Below are 21,939 nucleotides of genomic sequence, written 5' to 3'. Positions count from 1 at the left end.
TTCCAATGTCGGGTTTCTGCGCGCTGGTTATGCGCCACTCACATCATGGCGGACAGAATCAGTCGTGGGCGGGGACACGCAAAAGGTTAAAGGCTAGTGAGCGGCAGTCACATGACCTGGAAAATGGCTTCCGTTCAGTGGTAAGGAATTGAGGGGCTTTCTGCCTTTTTCTCCGAATCCGCTTTGCAGCCCTTGGTTCGTGGCCACACGATTTAGCTCGCTAGACGGAGCCGGCAGGTTATTAATTTAAACGGGATGTAATTGAAATACCAAGTTCTTCCGCGGTATATAGAGGCAGCGAGCTGTAAACGGCTCTCTACGGAGTTTGTCTTCTGTTAATTTCTTGATTCTTTAGGTTTTTCATGCAGCCATCGGTATTAAAAATTGAATGATAATAATATTCGTTTGATTTCTAGGATTCACTTTAAATGTACCTGCCTAATATTCAAGATCCTACATGGCATTCTTCCTCCCCTAATCCCACTATCCTGGAATTCTTTGAGACCTGACACTACCAGATCCGCCCACAAACTCAAATTACCTTTCCCCTCATTAAAAGGCATGATTGTATGCAGGTAAATTAGGGAAATCCCTTTTCTTCAAATTCACTGAGCTTTGGAATAACCTCCCTGCCCCGCTGCGGAACCTAGGCTCATTCCAATTATTCCGAAAGCATCTAAAAACCTGGTTTTCTCCAAAACGTAAAGCTATCTATTTAAAATGTAAAGCTAGCTATCCTCTTCATAACCTTTAATTTATTATTATGTCCTTCCCTCATTTATTGAATTACCTGTAAACTATGCCGAGCTCTATCTCTATGGAGATGATGCGGTATACAAACTTAAGGTTTAGTTTAGTTTAGTTTACTCCTCCTCTATCTTTCTTTTCTCTCTCTCTTTCATTTTTTCTCTCTCTCTTCCTCTCTTTTTTTCTCTCTCTCTCTTCCTCTCACTTTTTTTTCTCTCTCTCTTCCTCTCTCTCTCTTCTTCTCTTTTTTCTCTCTTCCTCTCTCTCCCTCTCTCTCTCCTTTTTTTCTCTCTCTCTTCTTTTTTTCTCTCTTTCTCATTCTCATTAAAAGGCGTCATGTATGCAGGTAAATTAGGGAAATCCCTTTTCTTCAAATTCACTGAGCTTTGGAATAACCTCCCTGCCCCGCTGCGGAACCTAGGCTCATTCCAATTATTCCCAAAGCATCTGAAAACCTGGCTTTTCTCCAAAACTTAGAGCTATCTATTTAAAATGTTAAGCTAGCTATCCTCTTCATAACCTCTAATTTCTTTTTATGTCCTTCCCTCATTTATTGAATTATCTGTAAACCGTGTGGAGCTCTATCTTTATGGAGATGATGTGGTATACAAATTTAAAGTTTAGTTTAGTTTGCTAGTTGGGCTTGTTTAGGGTGTTTATGCCTGTCAACCTTTAATTTGTTTACATGGAAGCTGAAAGGAACAATGTGCTTGGTTCGCTTATTATATTTGAGGGGTTCAATAAAGTTTTCGAGTATTGCTTTTTTAAAGTCGGTACACAATTGTCACACTGATGGTGAATTTAGGAAGGATTTGTGTCCTTTAATAAAGCTCCTCAAGTAAAACAGTTGTTCTGTAAGTGTGAATGAAAATACCATTTTATACTTTTCCCTTCTTGGTTGTTGGGGTTGTTCAGTACTTTAGTTTACATTTACAGTTAAATATTTCAATATCTGTACTGTTGTTCCTTCAGACAGGTTATAATTTACATTCTGCACAATAAAATCTGAACACTGAAACATTGTTAAAAGCTAAAGTTATGATCTGATCTGGCCTGGCCTAATGCTGGAGCAGGCTTGTCTGGTCCGCGGGCCATTCTTTTGGCCTGGAGAAGCTCCTGAAGTCCTCCAATAGGAGATCAGTACAAAGAGCAGATCAAACAAGCGTTGCAACAAGACCAGAGAAGTATATCATAACCACTTCCCTCTGGACTAGCAAAGCAAGACCAGCAGTGAAACAGGAAGTCTCTGCAGTGGCTGTTAAGCTTTAACCTCTCCGGAAAAAGCTATTTTATTTGCTGGCATTTCTGACTTCTACTGCCTTATAAATCTAGAGAGAGGTCTTGTTGCCATTGGACAAAAGGTGACCACATTGGGCATATGGTTTATTTTGATTAAAGTTCACTAATTATGTCACTGGGTTCTTAACATAAGAACCCAGTGACATATTTAGAAACATAGAAAATGATGGCAGAAAAGGGCTATAGCCCACCAAGTCTGCCCATTCCAAATACCCCCCCCCCCCCTGAATTCACTCCCTTAGAGATCCTACGTGAGTATCCCATTTTCTCTTAAAATCTGACACGCTGCTGGCCTCAATCACCTACAGTGGGAGTTTGTTCCAATGATCCACCACTCTTTCGGTGAAGAAGTACTTTCTGGAGTCGCTATGAAACTTCCCTCCCCTGATTTTCAGCAGATGCCCTCTGGTGGTCGAGGGTCCCATGAGACAGAAGATATCATCTTCCGACTCGATACGTCCTGTGATGTACTTAAATGTTTCAATCATGTCTCCTCTCTCTCTTTGTTCCTCAAGTGAGTACAGCCGCAATTTATTCAGTCTTTCTTCATACGTGAGATCCTTGAGCCACAAGACCATCCTGGTGGCCATTCGCTGGACCGACTCGATTCTCTGCACATCTTTATTGTCCATTGGATTTATAGTTTTTGTATTCCCTTTATTGGAGATATTAAGTTTTACATAATTTTACACTTGTTTGGTCTACTCTTTTTCCTGCTTTGCGTACATCGCAGATCACTTGCCTCCCTGACATCCTCCAATAGAATCCCTGCTTCTAGGCCGAGAATAGGGAAAAGGAGTAATACAGGATTTATGCAGTGGTGTTGCACTGGCACATCTCCTTTCCACCCACCTATTCCAAATCTTCAGTGTCAACGAACACCATCTCCTAGCTGATGCTACTTGCGCTGGCCTCAGCTCTCCTGACATCACTTTCTGGTCACGGATATATGGTACAGATGTTTGCATACATGAAAGGTGTTGGTATACAAACTAATCTTTTTCAGAGACAGAGAAGAAGTGGAATTAGAGGACATAAATTGAAGGTGCAGGGTGGTCGACGTAGGAATAAAATCAGGAAATACTTTTTCATGGAGAAGGTGGTGATGCCTGGAATACTTTCTCAGAGGAGGTGGTAGGGACAGAAAAATAATGCAGTTCAAAAATGTGCAGGATTTAAGTATTGCAGTGACAATATCTACAGTTTAACGAACCAGCTGCTGGAAGCTGTCTCTCTAATTTCTATTATGTCCTGATGATTCATTAATAATACTTTTTTTTTTTTAATAAGCTTTCTTAGGTCTTGGATCATGTAATTTGTAGAATAAATAATTAATATTTAATTTCTTATAATTTAGTTTTGATCGGGAATAGACCGTCCATATTCTATTGTAATCCCAATCAATATTCAAGTTGAAGTTCTTGTTTAAAATGTAATAATTTTGAATAAAAATAAAGTAAAAAAAAAAAAGTGCGGGATAAACACAGAGGATTCCTAAATAGAAAGAAGATGGGAGTTAGAAACAAAACAAACGACCTCATGGCGGCTGCCTTATAAGCAAACAAAAAAGAGAACTGCAGAGATGATGTACAAAATACCAAGTCTTTAATAAGCAGTTTGAATCCAACATATAACCAATAATTGGAAAAATCACAGAAACCTTAGTTATACATTTTGGTGGAATTCATTATGCCATATATTTAAAATGGAACGAGCAATAGCAGTACAAAGAGGGACATATACTAACTTTATAAAAATATGGGGGCCATTGGCAACATATTGTGGTGAGTAGTCATCGATTCTTCTCTTTTCCTTTTCTTTTTGTTTTTTTTTTCTTGTTAGCACACTAATAGGGGGGAGGGAGTTGGGAATAATTTATACATAATAAGTTAAAATATGCTATATAATGTGTGTTTATTCTTATGGAAAATGTGATAAAGGATGGGTGGTTGGGGGGGGGGTTATATCACTAGAATATTATGTGGTAGAGATTAATGTGCTATTGTGAAATAACTTGCATAGTATATTCTTTTGTGCACTTGCTGTTCAATTTGAAAATGAATAAAGAATTAAAAAAAAAAAAAAAAAGCAGTTTGAATCCAAAAAATATGGTTCACTTAGGGTTATAAATCGGGACCTGACACGGTCCGTGTTTCGAAAAACACTCCTTCCTCAGGGGTCCAAAGGGTATTAAAACCACATTGTAGGGAACCATTTGGTATACAACCGGATGAAAAAAGTGCAATTTGGTGCACAGAAAAACGAATCCGGTAAGCTCCTTTGCAGTGCTGTATTGTCTTGACTTTCTTTTGCAGCAGTGTCGCAGCGTTTGTCACCGTGACACGTCTTTTCAAGGCAATATTCAGTGAGGTTGTGCACCTTTTTACAAAGCTGAAGACTCATAAGACTCCTGAGGCCGAAACATGCGCATGTCGAGTCGTAGAGTCATTTTATGAATTTTGGATGAATAAAGGCATTTGGATTTATCAGATGAGTTGAAAGACACTTTTTTATGCACCATTCTGATTGGGACAATTCCACCTTTGTTCTGTGCTTTTGAGGTTGTGGTTTTGCTTCCCCTGTTTTATCCTTGTCTTTTAAGCCCGTAACACATCAACTCGAGTAAATAGGAAGTAAAACATTGCTGGCAGGCTTCTTCGTTCTGTGTCTCTGAAAATGGCAGGGACAGAACAGGATCAAGTATGTGTATTTATATCACATTTATGTTGTATGCTGAGTGTGGATGTTGTGCATCTTGGGGGAGAAGAGAAGATAGCTTAAGGCTGAAACTAGTAAGTAAAATGTTAGTCAATTATATGGTTAGATTGTTGGTTCATTGGTTTAATAAAGTATTGATAATGGCTGTTACTCTGGTGCCTGCACGGAAATGCGAATTGATAGCCTGTGTAGACTAGGTATTGCATCAACCTTTTGCCACGTATGAATCGGTGGAAATAGCATAATTATTTTGTGGACCGTCACCGATCTGCAGACCAGCAGTTGAAGAACACTGGGCTGAGTCGTGGGCCAGACTCCGCCCCCATAATAGTACTAATTGTGTAACACCATTTTTTCCATTCATTTTTCATATATACACACACAATATAATCGTATTAACAACACTTAATGGTTAACCACAAAATAAAACTACACAAAGCACATGTGGCGGTATAGAAGAATAAAGTTATTATTATTATTATTATTGTATGCTTCTCAATATTCATTCCTACCAGAACACAGATAACCCCATGTAAATACGGGACCAAAAACTAAAAGTACTAATATATACAAACAAACCCTAAGATGCAAGACAACCCCAAAGGAAAAGAAACAAATGCATTTCTTCTTGAACAGACAGCAGATGTAAATCAATCACTAAATTAAAAAATAAAATCATTCCCCCTACCGTTGTTGCCTCCCTTCCTCCATGCTGTGCCTTGTTTTCTGGCCTGCCCCCTGGTGTTATCTTCGGGCCGGCTCCCTCTTCCTCAGTGCTGCAGTGCACAAAACCGTGGGCAGCGGCTCATTGCGCGTCCTGCGCCTCATCTGGAAGCCTTCCCTCTGACGTTGTGACATCAGAGAGAAGGCTTCTGGTTCAGGTGCAGGACGCGCAAGGAGCCGAAGATAACACCAGTGTCTATCTGTGATGTGACTATGTTTCTATAAACAGCGCGGACGTGCGAGTGACACGCGATCAGTGCCTCTTTGGTGGGCAGCTGCCGATCAAGGTGCTGTTTACAGATTTCGGGCCAAAGTGGATGTACATAATGGTGCTAATATTTTAAAAAGATGATGTCCATGTATGCATTTTTGCCAGATTGTTCTGTGATGGGATAATCATGACTGAGTTTAATTATGAAATCTTAGAGGGAGCTTGGCTTGTGGCATTTAAGATAAAGGGGGGGGGGAAGATGACTTTGCCTTGTGTTTCAAAATCCTAGCCCTGATCCAGGGTTGTCAAAGTCCCTCCTCGAGGGCTGTAATCCAATCGGATTTTTAGGATTTCCCCAATGAATATGCATGAGATCTATTTGCATGCACTGCTTTCATTGTATGCTAATAGATCTCATGCATATTCATTGGGGAAATCCTGAAAACCCGAGTGGATTGCAGCCTTCAAGAAGGGACTTTGACACCCCTGTCCTGATCGATGGAGCTCTGTAGTCATGGACTCTTATGGACACTAGATGTCGCCATTACACCAGGCATCAAAACCAGGTCCTCTGTAATGGCAGTGCTGCTGCTAATTCCCCAGCCTGGCCAGAAATATACATCTTGATAAACACACCTGTTGGCTGCAGCTCACCTAATTAATTCACCATACAAATGCTACAGGTTTTAACCAAAATAAAAGTTTTCAACAGTGTTTCCTGATTAGATTTCTATAACTCTTCATTTGATTCGAAGTGCAAACTGAAATGTTGATTTGTTTCTTAAAATAATTGAAATACCATTGCATTTTGTGGATGTGCAAATTACCTGGTTTGCATTCCTTTATGTAGGCATTCAAGGTACAGAAATTATGCATCAGAATTGCAGTGTTGCAGGTTGGAGGATGTTGAATTGGAGACGGGAGAATACCATCCTTTAAAACCTATTACGGTAAGACCCTGCTATAGTCATGCATTTTACTTTTTTTAAAAATTCTTTATTGATTTTCCAAACTTCAATAGTGCAGTACATAAAATGTAACATATAATAATACAATAAAAGCACACTCAGTTTATACGTATTCATAACCAACCATTTTCTCCCATCCACCCAATGATTATTCAATAAAACACAAAAACATAGATTATCAGAAAAACCTTACCCTAATCCAATTAATGATATCCACCCCCACCCCAAGTGCAACTACCCAAAGAACAAAATTAAGACAGAAATAATCCCCCCTTCCCCCCCTTTCCCTGGATGAAAACAAACAAAAGCTGACTCCTGATCAAAGACTTACCATAATGAAGAAATGTAAGATGTCAAGGGACCCCAAACCAATCTAAAACTTTCAATAAGTGCAATATAAGATAAAATAATTTTACACTTTTACATCACTTAGGGCTCCTTTTACAAAGGCACGCTAGGGCCTTAACGCGCAGAATAGTGCGTGCTAAAATGGCACGTGCGCTAGCTGCTACCGCCTCCTTTTGGGCAGGCGGTAGATTTTTGGCTAACGCGCGCTAATCCGGTGTGTGTGGTAAAACCCGTAGCGCACCTTTCTAAAAGGAGCCCTTAATATTCTACCAAAGCCTAATTCATATCAAATATCTCTCCCACATGCATTTTACTTTTGCTGTGACAGTTCTGACTTTTTGTGTTCGGTTATTTCCTGCTTTTACTGATTGATACTTGTCGCAGGAATCCATTTCCTGTCGGTATGACAAAGAGCAAGGGGTTGTTTCTGCTGAAGGTTGGTACTACAGGCGAACATCATCCTACTTCAGTTTTAGAAAATCAGTAAAAACAAAATGATTTAATCGATTTGTAAGTTAAGGATTTACTTTTTTATTTTTAAACTGTATGTACGTATTGATGATTTTATATTGTATTTTATTCCCTGATTGTCCAGCACTTCTTGTTGTAAACCGCCCCGAACTATTATGGCTTTGGCGGTATATAAGAATAAAATTATTATTTTATTATTTATTAGCGAAGGTACTTAATAGATAAAAACAAATGTCCTCTCTGCCATATGTTTTTATGGGTTTAAAAAAAAGGGTTTTATTCATTTATATTCCGTTTTATATAAAGCGGTTTACAGCGAGAACATACACAATATTTAAAACGCATATACACACAATACATGTTTAAAACAAACAGATTAGCGACCAGTGCTCCAGAAAATGTAATAGACCTAATTCCCATATTTCATTTTACAGAACAAATGTTTCTTCAGTAATCGCTTAAAAGTACCGTATATAAGTTTCCCTGCTGGTATATAGACATAGGTACTTCATTCCATTCTTGAGGGCCCATGCATGAACACATGCTTGCTCTTGACACCTTCAACCTCAGACACTTGACAGGCAGAATATGCAAATCGGCATGATGTCCAGAACGCAATTTTGGTAATTGAACATATGGCAGAATACTATCCACCAGGCTTTTTGGTGCCAGTCCATGCACACAAAGATAGACCATCACTAGCAGTTTATAATGTATTCAATTTTCCAATTTCATGTAGTATTCTGTCCCGTGTTCAGTCCTCCCCAACCGAAACAGCATCCTGAGAACTGAATTTTGCGCAACCTGCAAAACCGTCATTGCAGGCAAGCCCAAAAGCACCAGATTGCAGTAGTCAAAACATGATAGCACCGCAGATGGTAGAATAATCTTAAATGTGCTGGCCAACAAATACGGCCTAAGTTTGCTTAAAAGGCGGAATTCGTTTTTGTATCATCATCTGAACATGGCCTCTAAATGTCAAACTGGAACCAATCAACACACCTCCTCTGAAATACCTAGAGACATACCTAGGAGCCGAAGTGAATCTGGAATATCATTTCACTCGTATCTCCGGACACACACAATTTTCGTTTTCTGCACATTCAGCTTCAGTCGACTGTCATCCATCCTTTCACCCCTGCCATCACCACCTATAACTTCCACAGCCCCCTCAAAATTTTCTTCTATGGGGAGCTGAAGCTGGATGTCATCCGCATAGAGCAGTAGTCTCAAACTCGCGGCCTGGGGGCCACATGCGGCCTGCCATGTACTATTTTGAGGCCCTCGGTATGTTTCTCATAATCACGAAAATAAAATAGTTTCTTGATCATATGTCTCTTTAGTTATAAATCACAATATTATTATTAAGACTTATTATAAGATATTATTATAAGCTACTGGTTAAAGGAGGGGGGGTAGGTTTTTATTCTCTTTATCATAAAATATAAATAAATTATCATAATAGTTGTTATAGTATGTGCAACTAACAAAATAAAGGGAGGGAAAGGGATTCATAATTAAATAATAGTTGATAAAATCATTAAATTTTATATGATGTGTAAAATTATAATAAGGATAATATAAGATATGTTGAATGTAAAGTATGTTATGGAGATATCAAGTGTATTTTTAAGATAATTGTATGAAATTTTATGACACACTTGTTGTTATATGAAAAAAAAATCAATAAAAAATGTTAAACACATAACTCTAACTCTTTTTAATAAAAGTTTTTCATTCTCAAAAAAAAAAAAAAAAAAGACTTAGCCAAAGGGAAAGATTTATAAACTATAAAGAGTTTTACCTCATGCAAAATTTATTTAATAAGATATTAAGGGCCTGATTCTCTAAAAGTGCGTCCCGATTTTAGGCAGCTGTAGGCGTCCTACAGCTGTCTAATCAGCCAATCGGGATGCATGTTTTTTTAAAAAAATGCTCCCCAGGCAGGCCGCCTATATTGAAGGCGAGGCCCACAAGACACCTAGGCCCTGATTCTGAATAGGACGCCCGGGAGAGGCGTCCTATTCAGAATCGGCCTAAACTAAACCCCGATTCTGTAACCGGCGTCCATGTTACAGACGCGGGTTAGAGAAACGGGTTAGATTAGACGCAGCCCGCTACACTTATCGCAAGGGATCTCTCTGCCGCTATAAGTAGAGCGGGCCGCGGCCCCCTGACCAGGAGGGTGCCCAAACCCTCTGCCCGAAGACGCACCCCCCCACACACTACCGACCGCCCCCCCCCCCCCGACACTACCGACCGCCCCCCCCCTGACATTACCGATCTCCCCCCCGACAATATCTTTTGCTGGCAGGAGGGTGTCCAATCCCTCCTGCCCGAAGACGCACCCCCCCCCGGCGCTAACAACCCCCAAACCTCCACTCCACCAAACCTGTTCTTAGATGGGTCTTGCACGTCTTGAGCCAGCAGGCACGCCTCGTCGAAATGAAGCGGGCCCGCCCCTTCCTGGCCCATCCCGCCGAAGCCTAAGGCCTGATTGGCCCAGGCTCTAGAAGCCTGGACCAATCAGGCCTTAGGCATAGCGGGTCCGCCCATCCCCACTTAATCTAAGGCCTGATTGGCCAATCAGACCTTAGACTTAGTGGGGATGGGCGGACCAGCTATGCCTAAGGCCTGATTGGTCCAGGCTTCTAGAGCCTGGGCCAATCAGGCCTTAGGCTTCGGCGGGATGGGCCGGGAAAGGGCGGGCCCGCTTCATTTCGACGAGGCGTGCCTGCCGGCTCAAGACGTGCAAGACCCATCTAAGAACAGGTTTGGTGGAGTGGAGGTTTGGGGGTTGTTAGCGCCGGGGGGGTGCGTCTTCGGGCAGGAGGGATTGGGCACCCTCCTGCCAGCTATCGATATTGTCGGGGGGGGGAGATCGGTAATGTCGGGGGGGGGGGGGGCGGGCGGTAGTGTCGGGGGGGGGGTGCGTCTTTGGGCAGAGGGTTTGGGCACCCTCCTGGTCAGGGGGCCGCGGCCCGCTATACTTATAGCGGCAGAGAGATCCCTTGCCGCAATAAGTATAGCGGCCGCGTCTACTTACAATGTAGGCCAGCATTTTGCTGGCCTACATTTTAAGCTTCTCCTCTACTAGGGAGACGCGTAGGGCCGCCTAGGTTCAGCCTAAGGCCCTTAGATGAGCTTAGGCATCTTGCAGGTCTCCCTAGGCTCCCAGAGGCGCCTTCAAGCTTGCCTGGGGAGCATTTTTTTTTTTAAAACGTGCATCCCGATTGGCTGATTAGACAGCTGTAGGACGCCTAAAATCGGGATGCACTTTGGAGAATCAGGGCCTAACTGTTTTTTTCTGAGGCCCTCCAAGTACCTACAAATCCAAAATGTGGCCCTGCAAAGAGTTTGAGTTTGAGACCACTGGCATAGAGCCTGTAAGAGATCCTGAAACCCTGCAACAAGAGAACCTGGGGACATTGATTAACTTTCTCTAATGCAGAGGTTCTCATTCGATTTTTTTTTTTTTAGGATTTCTACAATGAATATGCATGAGAGAGATACTACTACTGCTTATCATTTCTATAGTGCTACTAGACACACGCAGCGTTGTACACATTATATGCAGGTATTTTGTCTGTCTAGTGGGCTCACAATCTAAGCCCCCCCTCCCCCCTTTACAAAACTGTAGCATGGTTTTTACCGCCGGAAGTGATGGTAACTGCTCTGACGTGCATAGAATTCCTATGAGCGTCGGGGCTGTTACCGCCGCAGCTGGCGCTAAAAACCGCACTACGGTTTTGTAAATGGAGGGGGGGGCGGACGGTTACCTGGGGCAAGGGCGGGTTACATGATTTGCCCAGAGTCACAAGGAGCTGCAGTGGGAATTGAGCCCAGTTCTCCAGGATCTCGGCCTACTGCACTGACCATTAGGCTACTCCTCTCTGCATAAAGTGCAAACTGATCTCAAGCATGTTCTTGTGGGCATCCTGAGAACTACTACTTAAAATTTCTAAAGCACTGCTAGGCGTACACAGCACTGTACATTAAAACATTCAAGAGCTAAGAGAGAGAAAGAGATAATGGTTCCTGCGGATGGGCAGACTAGATGGGCCATTTGGTCTTTATCTGCCATCATGTTTCTATTCCGATGAGAAAATGTGACTAACACAGTCCCCTCTGTTCCACAGGTCACTGAATCTAAGACCAAGAAAGTGGGCCGGAAAGGAAGCACCTCTTCCTCGTCCTCTTCTTCCTCAAGCTCCGTCCTGGACCCACTGAGCAGTGTGCTTGATGGAACTGATCCGTTGTCAATTTTTGCAGCAACAGCAGAACCACTGACTACGGTAGCCAACCTGGTAATGCACAAAGGCTGCTCCGCCAGATGAGATGCAGTGTGATTCTATTCATGAGTTTTAAGAGACCCCCCTCCAGTGCAGTAACATGCTACTTAATATGTATAAGCCTAGCACTCTGGTTATTTTTCCAGTGTCCCGTTAGCTTTCATAATCACACTGAGGGTACACTTATAATAATAATGATTTGATTTGATGCCAACCTATCTTGATTATTTCAATAGGGATTGTTAGCTTTGAAAATCATACTTTTGATAGCATTTTCCTAATTCTATAAATTTGCACACCAAGTTGTGCATGTAATTTATGGAGTACTACAGTATCAGTTATGCATAAAAATTAATTGTTAAATTAACTGAAATTATTGATAACCAATAATTGACTATAATTAGCACTAATTTGCATTCTAGTGCAATGTGTAATCCTGAATGCTAAGATTATGCATCTGAACCTGCAAGTTGCTTGCAGAATGCTGTCAATCATCTTTCAACTCTGCCTCCTTCTCAGAACTGCTTCATCCCCCTCAAGTTTTTTTCTGCAAGCAAGTTGCTCAGAAGTGTTTCTGCTCTGCTGTGTGGTTTTATCATTTTGGGGGTTTTTCTTAGTGTTCGGTTGGAGGCTCGGTGCCCAGAGGTTCTCACATATTTGGACCTCTGCTTGGGAGAAGAAGCAGATTTGCATGTTGGAAGTCTGCTGCTAGTAGAATCAGCCCTTGGGGACACATAGCTAGCCAGCTTGCTTGCGTAATTTTGGAGCTCAGGGGCTGTCCCCTATGTAGCTGATAGCATCTCTGATTTATCAGGAGCTTGAGCGCAGGCTGTTTGGCTATGTCCCAGCTTGGCTGGGCTTAATAGTGGGCCGGCTGTGTGGTGCTCCCCCTGGTGCGGCATGAGGTTTTTCCAGGAATTGAGGCTCAGTGCAACTGGCAGCCCGAAGACCAAGTTCATCATGTGAACCTGTGAGGCAGTCTTGCAGTCTTCTCTGTTTGTCCCAGTTACACTCCTAAGCTGAAGCAGGCAGGCTCATGGCACAGTGAGTAAGGCTATTATAACACATGGGGAAAATCAGGGGTTGGGGTTGGGGGGTGTCTCTAAAAATAAGATTTGAAGATTTCTGCAGCCAGAGCTAAGATCCTCCACTTTCCCTGCATTTGTTTGTACCTTAGGGGAGTCCCCATGGGCCATTTTTGGCATAAGTTTACTGACACACACCATCTTGGATTTTAAACAATCTTTTTTTCTAAAGCCTCCATCTGCCTCAAAACACCTCAATTTTACTTAAAATCAATAGGGATGGACCCCTCAGGTCTTTATACTCCTGTATCGCACCAGGTTTGCACTGAATGGCTGGCCGAGGAGTATCCATGCTTGCCTGCATTTGCTGGATGTCGAGTGAGAGCTGTTCCTGTACCTCAAAGTTACCAATGAATTTCACATATCGGATCATCTTTTTATTCTGACCAGTCGTGCTAAGAAAGGGAGGCCGGCATCTAAGGCCTCGATTTCAAGATGGATTAAAATGGCCGTTACCTCTGTGGGCTGCGGTAAGCAGTCAGCCATCACTTTGAAAGCACACTCCACCAGAGGAAATGCTACCTCATGGACAGAGACTCGGGCGGTTTAGCCTAAGGAAATATGAAAAGCAGTACACAATCTACCCTTCATACCTTTATCAGGTTCTATAGAGTAGACGTAGCAACCAGAAAAGACGCCACTTTTAGGTCCTCTGTATTGAAGGCAGGCTCTGTAGACCCACCCTAGACTCGGGGGACTGCTAGACATTTTGTACTTGAAAGAAAGATTAGGTTCTTATCTCGATAGTCTTCTTTATTGTAGATAGAAACATAGAAACATAGAAAAAAGCAGCAGAAAAGGGCTATAGCCCACCAAGTCTGCCCATTCCAAGTATCCCCTCCCCTGAATTTACTCCCTTAAAGATCCCACGTGAGTATCCCATTTTCTCTTAAAATCCGTCACGCTGCTGGCCTTTATCACCTGGAGTGGGAGTCTGTTCCAATGATCCACTACTCTTTCGGTGAAGAAGTACTTCCTGGAGTCGCCATGAAACTTCCCTCCCCTGATTTTCAGCGGATGCCCTCTGGTGGTCGAGGGTCCCATGAGCCAGAAGATATCATCTTCTGACTCGATGTGTCCCGTGATGTACTTATATGTTTCAATCATATCTCCCCGTTCTCTTCTTTCCTCAAGTGAGTACAGCTGCAATTTTTTAAATCTTTCTTCATACGTGAGATCCTTGAGCCCCAAGACCATCCTGGTGGCCGTTCGCTGAACCGACTCGATCCTCAGCACGTCCTTTCGGTAGTGTGGTCTCCAAAACTGAACACAGTACTCCAAGTGAGGCCTCACCATGGCTCTGTACAACGGCATCATAACTTCAGGTCTCCTGCTGACGAAACCTATGCGGATACACCCCATCATTTGTCTTGCCCTGGAGGAAGCCTTCTCCACTTGATTGGCAACCTTCATGTCCTCACTAATGATCACCCCTAGGTCGCGTTCCGCCGTGGTCCTAACCAAGGTCTCACCATTTAGTACGTAAGTTCTACTCGGGTTTCTCTTACCCAGATGCATTATCTTGCATTTTTTAGCATTGAAGCCTAGCTGCCAAGTAGTTGACCATTGTTCCAGCAACAGTAGGTCATGTGTCATATTATCAGGTAATAATCTTTTGCCTACTATGTTGCAAAGTTTGGCGTCGTCGGCGAACAGTGATACCCTTCCTCTAAGTCCTTGCGTCATATATCTTATGAATAAGTTAAATAGAATCGGGCCCAGGACCGAGCCCTGCGGAACTCCACTGATCACGTCCGATGCTTTGGATGGGGTACCGTTCACCACCACCTTCTGAAGATGTGTCTAATAGTCCTGAAGCCCAGCCCTGTAAGTGGGCTTCACCTGCCTTCTGCCTTAAGATCAGTCTGAATTTGGAGAATTCTCTGTCTCTCAGATAAACTGAAAGAGGAAAAAAAAACACTCAAGAAAGTAGTCTGGTCTAAGTCTCTGCCTGATAGCAGGACATACAAGTAGCTGTGAGCTCTATATATTAGTGCTGGTTGCACTATCTGTTTTGATCAGTTACCTGAATGTTATAATGTTAATTGATGTTGCAGAGTAGAACAGAATTTTAATGTTGGAGATTGTATTCCCCATTTCCCTCCTTCTAGTTATGTCTTTCATTACAGTGCTGCTTGATTGCATTGGTACAAACTGAAGGGCAGAGTTGAAAGATGATTGACAGCATTCTGCAAGACTTACGGGTTCAGATGCATAATTCTAGAATTCAGGACTACTAGACACATCTACAAGAAAGAAGCATATGCGGCCCGCCAGGTCCTATTTTGAGGCCCTCGTTATGTTTATCATAATCACAAAAGTAAAATAGAACAGTTTCTTGATCATATGTCTCTTTAGCTATAAATGACAATAGTATTATTATGACTTAGGGTCCTTTTCTAAGGTGAACTAGCGTTTTTAGCACGCGCAAACCACGCGCTAAATGAAAAATACTAATGCAAGCTCTATGGAGGTGTTAGCGCGAGCGCGGCACTGTAGCGTGCGCTAAAACTGCTAGCGCACCTTAGTAAAAGGAGCCCTTAGCCAAAAGGAAAGATTTGTAAACTATAAAGAGTTTTACCTCATGCAAAATTGTCATTTCTTTACTAAGACATTAACTATTTTTTCTGAGGCCCTCCAAGTACCTACAAATGCAAAATGTGGCCCTGCAAAGGCTTTGAGTGTTAGACCAGTGGCCTATAAGAAGAGGAGATGCAAATGTTAAGAGCCTTAGCCAATAGGGAGAGGAGGAGATAGTGGATGCTCTGGATGAGACATTTGGCCTTTATCTGCCATCATGTTACTATGTTTCTATAATCATAAAGTTCTATGACATCACAATGCAGGTGTTAAGAGCCTTAGCCTATAAGAAGAGGAGATGCAAATGTTAAGAGCCTTAGCCAATAGGGAGAGGAGGAGATCGTGGATGCTCTGGATGAGACATTTGGCCTTTATCTGCCATCATGTTACTATGTTTCTATAACCACAAAGTTCTATGACATCACAATGCAGGTGTAAAGAGCCTTAGCCTATAGCAGTGGTCTCAAACTCGCAGCCCGTCAGGTACTATTTTGAGGCCCTCGGTGTGTTTATCATAATCACAAAAGTAAAATAAAACAGTTCTTGATCATATTTCTCTTTAGCTATAAATTACAATATTATTATTAAGACTTAGCCAAAAGGAAAAATTTATAAACTATAAAGAGTTTTACCTCATGCAAAATTGTCATTTCTTTACTAAGACATTAACTATTTTTTCTGAGGCCCTTCAAGTACCTACAAATGCAAAATGTGGCCCTGCAAAGGGTTTGAGTTTGAGACCACTGGTATAAAAGATGCCTAACTTTACTACCTGATGACGACTTAAGTCGTACCAAGCCTATTCTTCACCCCTAAGTATGCCCACTTTTCAGGTAGGCGCCTCAACTTAGCTACGCTGAATTCTGCGCACAATTTCAGTTACAGTAATCTTTTTTTTTTAAAAAAAAATTAATTGGTTTTTAATAGCGTGGTCAAGGACCAAGCCAATTACGAACATTTAGGTTGCACACGGAATTCAGTTAGGCTTCGCTAGGCACCACTGATATAGGCACTGTTTATAGAATTTGGCCTTTAGGGTATAATGGAACTAATAAAAATGAGACCTCAAGTTTAGTTTCAAGTTTGTATTAAAATTTGATTTAGTCGCTTATCCAATTTCTAAGCGAATTTACAAGATAAAATATAAAAGGGAAAACAAAAACATGATACAAATAAAAACAACGCTATTGACATTAACAGAGGAGATACAATTTAAAAAACAACATCAAATAAATGGCATATTGAATGGGCGACAAATGTGACAGACAAACATGAGACAAAAAGGAAAATGGGTTGGAAATACAAATTGGATAGGAAAGAGAGCCAAAAAAAGGAGAAAACAAAATGAAGGGAATATTGCTACTTGTTTCTTTGAAGAAATTTGAATAATAATGAGAATAATTAAATCTTTAATTAAATAATTAAAGCTTCTTTGAATAGATGACTTTTGAGTAGGCCTTTGAAACGCTCTAGGTTGGTCTCCTCCCTTACGGGAGCTGGTAGGGTATTCCAAAGTTGTGGGACAACAACTGAGAAAACGTTGTGCCTTTTTGTTCCTATTATTTGAAGGGAAGGGACCGTAAGCAATTTACGATCAGACGATCTAAGGATCCAGGATGGCTCATATGGAATAAGATATTTATCAATAAATTGGAGTAATTTGGGCTGAATCGTTTTAAACGTTATTAGTGAGATTTTGTAAGAAATTCTTTAATTGATTGGTAGCCAATGGGCATTCCGAAGCAAGGGGGTTACATGGTCATATTTCCTAGTTTTTGTTATTAATTTGATTGCAGCATTTTGAATAATTTGAGGGTGTCTCACTTTTTTCTGGGTTATTCCTGTAAAGAGACTGTTGCAGTAATCTAGTTTTGCAGTGATTAATGAATGAACCAATATATTAATAGATTTTGGTTCTAAGAAATTAGAAATTGACCGAATCATTCTTAACTTGAAAAAGCAAGATTTGATTACAGAACTTATGTGGTTGTGAAATGTCAATTTTTTAAAATCAAATATGACCTCTGCCCATTTCCCTGGTGATTTTGAGGGTAATCTCGGGGATCGAACTGCAGCACATTCATTAAACATTCTTGGAAGAACTTTTAAAACGCTGAACATTGTTCGTTTGATAATTGTTCTGACGACACAGTCTAGACTTGTAGCAAGTGAAAATTTAGCTCTGGCTATTACTGCTGTACTGCTTTCATTTATTTTGGTGCTGACCACCTTTTGGAGTTCTGATATCAGTGTGTTTCTCTCGATTTTTTTTCGGAAGGACAATGGCAGGAAAAAAAGGGAGCGAGAAGAAAATTCAGCAGTCGGAAGTGACTTTGAGCTATGGCCCAGCAAGCGCGGTGCGATCCTGGCCAGATACACAACCACAGAGAAGCTTTCCATAGTAAGTGCCGGTTGGGGTATTTGTAGAGAAGATACCCTGGCCTTGGTTCTGCTTTCTCCTCCGTTGTGAGCTACACACATGACGAGATTCCGGGTGTGCCTCGAGACATCGACGAATAAGAGAGGTGCCAACGCCGGCTGACTCCCTGAAGGATGTGCCTCTTGGGGCAAGAGGCATGTCCTGTAGGCAGTCAGCCGACACCCATGCCTCTTCTCACTGGTGCCCCACCTCTTCTCTGTGCCTCTCCTGGTCCAGTATCCCCCCCATTGGTGGCTCAGGGCCACGTTTGGAGGTCCTTCACGCACGCTCAGATGTCGAAGTGATGTCACGCATGCACGTGGCATCATCATTGACGTTCGCGCATTTCTGGGTGCCCTTCAGCCGCGGCCCGGAGTTTACTGTGCCGCTGAGTAAAAACATTGGCGGTATATTCCAGTAAAGCCAGCCTTGAGGAGTTTGTTACTGGCATGCTTAGCGTGTAATACAGTGCTGTTACATTGATTTACCGTATTTTTCGCTCCATAAGACGCACTTTTTTTCTCCTAAAAAAGTGGGTGGAAATAAGGGTGCGTCTTATGGAGCACAGGCATCCCCCCCGTACCTTTTTTTTAAAGTACATTGGAGCTTTCCACGCTCTTGCCTGTCTCCCTTGCTGGACGGCTGTTCTTCTGTTTGGGCAGAGCGGCGCAGAAGGCAGGCGCGTGCTGTTCGCGTTCCTGCCTGGTACGGTGCCGCTCCCTGATTGGCTGCCATCAGTTCTCATGATTCGCAGGAACACAAACAGCACGCGCCTGCCTTCTGCGCCATTCTGCCAGAACAGAAGAACAGCCGTCCAGTGAGGGAGACAGGCAAGTACGTGGAAAGCTCCAACGGACTTTAAAAAAAGGTACCGAGGGCCTGTGCTGCTTACGGGGGGGGGGGGGGGGTGCCCATGCTCCCTACGGGTTTTTCACTTTATAAGACCCTGTCCCGGTCTACCACCAGAGGGGGTCTTATGGTCGGGTGCGTCTTATAGAGTGAAAAATACGGTACATTTGTAGTTCTCAAAGCTGTTGCTTTCATTCAATTTTTAGAACAAAATAGCCTGCATATAAAACATTAGTCTATGAAAACATAGAACAAATAAATTGCCATGTAAGTGGGGCAATATTATGAACAGTCAGTGTAAATGTGCCTTTTACTTGCTGACTTCACACTGCTTTTACAAAGTTCATATCATCTAATGTTGTTTGTCTTTTTATTGCAGAAACAAGATGTTCCCTTTAAAATTGTTATTTTTCCATTGCAACATCACTGTGTGTCTGCATTTGCCATATATAGTCTAAGTGCATGTAGAATATAATGGTAGTGGAGGACAGTTTGAAAAGTGTTTATGTGTACTGTCATTTTGATATTTGCAATAGTGTTTTACTTTTCTTTCTTTTTTTCTGGTAAATTCTTTGACTTTCCTCTAACATGCTGTTGTTTTTCTCCAGAATCTGTTTATGGGATCAGAAAAAGGTAAGACCAGTTCTTTGTACACGGTGCTGAATCCTTAGCTAAAACTAAGGCTCAGAGTGAGCTAGATGTTTTTGTAAAAAAAAAAAAAAAATTATATATATACAGTGGAACCTCGGTTTGCGAGTGTTTTGCAAAACGAGCCAAACACTCAGCAAACTTTCGTCTCGCAAAACGAGTGTTGACTCGCTACACGAGCTCTCACTTTGGTGGCCCAGGGGTGGGTACCTGCCTGTGGGTGCTGAAGCCCTTGCAGCGTGGTGGTTTCCTTTCCCCGGGGTCCCCGTGCGGCTCTCCTCCCTCTTCGGCCGATGCCTCTGCCGTCTACCAGCGCCTCCCGGCTTCTGATTCAAGCCGGCCATCCTCCAGACGCATGCGCAGGACCTCTGAACTCCCCCGTCAAGCCGGCGCCGCTCCAACAACACGCGCACCACGTACAAGCATGCAGGATGTCTTGCGTGCTTGTACGTGGCGCGCGTGTTGTTGGAGCGGCGCCGGCTTGACGGGGGGAATTCAGAGGTCCTGCGCATGCGTCTGGAGGATGGCGGCCGGCTTGAATCGGAAGCCAGGAAGCGCTGGTGGACAGCAGAGGCATCGGCCGAAGAGGGAGGAGAGCCGCACGGGGACCCCGGGGAAAGGAAACCACCACGCTGCAAGGGCTGCAGCACCCACAGGCAGGTACCCACCCCTGGGCCACCATAGTAAACCTTGGTTGTGGAACGAATTGTTTCAGTTTACATTGTGGCCTATGGGGACATGTGCTTTGATATATGAGTACTTTGGATTACGGGCATGCTTCTGGAACGAATTATGCTCGTAAACCAAGGTACCACTGTACTGTATATTACTTTGACTTTGTAAGCTTTGGGACAGAACTGAATAGAGACTGTGTTTGGAAACACCTTTAGGTCCTCGCTGTACAGTTTCTCTAGATGACTTTCACGCCTGTCTCATAATGGAGAATTTTTCCCTTCGTTTCCACGAGGGTCTTTCCATGTCAAGTGGTTCAGAGCTGCCCACTCAACCATCTGATAAAACTGATGAATATTTTTCAGGGATATCCAAAGTTTTGGGGCATGATCTCAACTAGGTTCAGAGTTAAGGACCCCTTTATTTGGGCCACTATTTTGTGTCCATGGAAGAGGTTGACTGGGGACCCTCTTTGTCCCTTCGTTAAAAATTATCAATACAAGGAGACAATTTATTTTTTCTTGTACTGCACCACAGACATGGAACGCTCTTCCTATTTTCTTACGAGAGGAAAAAGAACTTGGAAAATTTAAAACTGAACTTAAAACCTTCCTTTTTAAAGATGCTTTTATATTATAATTTTAGTTTTAGTATTATGTTTTCTATATGAAACCTGTGTTAATTATTTCCTTTTGTGTTTCCCATCAATGTTTCTTCTTTACTTTATGAATTGTAGTTCATCCCTTCTTTCCCGTTTATCAATGTTAATAATCATGAGTTCTTACCCATTATTTAATAATTGTATGTACTGTATTGTTTGTTTTTGTTTTTTATATTTACTAATTGTTAAATTTAAAGTGTACATCGCTTAGAATATTTGATTAAGCGATTTATCAAGTCATCTAATAAACTTGAAACTTGAAATTGGACCAGTTGACATGGAATTACCCAAGAGTGGCTGGGCATAACCTATCTTGTTCTGATTTTGTGTGTGTTGTATGACTGCAGTCTTTATTAAAATAGAAAGGTAGGTCAGTTGATTGGGGCACCGTAGAAATATCTTTAAACTGGAGTCTCCAGCATGTTACTAGGAATTGAATATCTCCTGAAAATTTAGAGGCGACTATTCACACTACCAGGCACAAAATTAAGTTTGGCTTAGTGGTCAGAGCAGTGGGCTGAGAACCAAGAACATAAGAATAGCCTTACTGGGTCAGACCAATGGTCCATCAAGCCCAGTAGCCTGTTCTCACGGTGGCCAATCCAGGTCACTAATACCTGGCTAAACCCAAGGAGTAGAAACGTTTTATGCTACCAATCCAGGGCAAGCAGTGGCTTCCTCCATGTCTTTCTCAATAACAGACTATGGATTTTTCCTTCAGGAACTTGTCCAAACCTTTCTTAAAACCAGCTACGTTTTCCGCTCTTACCATATCCTCTGGCAACGCGTTCCAGAGCTTAGCTATTCTCCGAGTAAGCTAAGCGTAGCTGGTTTTAAGAATGGTTGGACAAGTTCCTGGAGGAAAAGTCCATAGTCTGTTATTGAGAAAGACATGGGGGAAGCCTCTGCTTGCCCTGGATCGGTAGCATGGAATGTTGCTACTATTTGGGGTTCCGGAATCTTGCTTACTTTGAGATAATGGAAGGTTGTTGTGTGTACTCCTTGAGTTTTAGCCAGGTATTAGTGACCTGGATTGGCCACAGTGGGAACAGGCTACTGGGCTTGATGAACCATTGCTTTGATCCAGAAAGGCTATTCTTATGTTCTTATGAAGCTAAGAGTCTAAAAATGCAAAAATCTGGTTATACCCCTGAAACTCTTACATCTAGTGTGTACTGTTTTCAGAGCTAAAGCTGTGTCTGTGGGGTTCAAGGTATCTCTGATCTCCCATTGAATTTAGTACAATGC

The 21,939-nt window shown here is 42.3% G+C and overlaps 1 protein-coding gene across 4 annotated transcripts in view; it reads left to right on the top strand.

Annotated features, from left to right (window-relative positions):
* Positions 1-96: 96 nt before the first annotated feature.
* VPS35L (VPS35 endosomal protein sorting factor like) overlaps positions 97-21,939 on the top strand; it is a 153,196-nt gene continuing 131,353 nt past the window's right edge. For 2 of the 4 annotated variants that reach the window (XM_033962941.1, XM_033962940.1), the window contains exons 1-5: positions 97-140; positions 6,549-6,648; positions 11,625-11,792; positions 17,721-17,843; positions 19,319-19,343. In XM_033962941.1, coding sequence (XP_033818832.1) covers positions 112-140; positions 6,549-6,648; positions 11,625-11,792; positions 17,721-17,843; positions 19,319-19,343 — 445 coding nt within the window. In that variant the 5' untranslated portion in view covers positions 97-111. The remainder of the gene's footprint in view (positions 141-6,548; positions 6,649-11,624; positions 11,793-17,720; positions 17,844-19,318; positions 19,344-21,939) is intronic. The other 2 variants (XM_033962939.1, XM_033962938.1) reach the window with 2 other exon arrangements.

The sequence above is a fragment of the Geotrypetes seraphini genome, chromosome 11 (genome assembly GCF_902459505.1).
Source record: "Geotrypetes seraphini chromosome 11, aGeoSer1.1, whole genome shotgun sequence".
NCBI lineage: Eukaryota > Metazoa > Chordata > Amphibia > Gymnophiona > Dermophiidae > Geotrypetes > Geotrypetes seraphini.
This window is presented reverse-complemented; position numbering and strand designations above follow the sequence as displayed.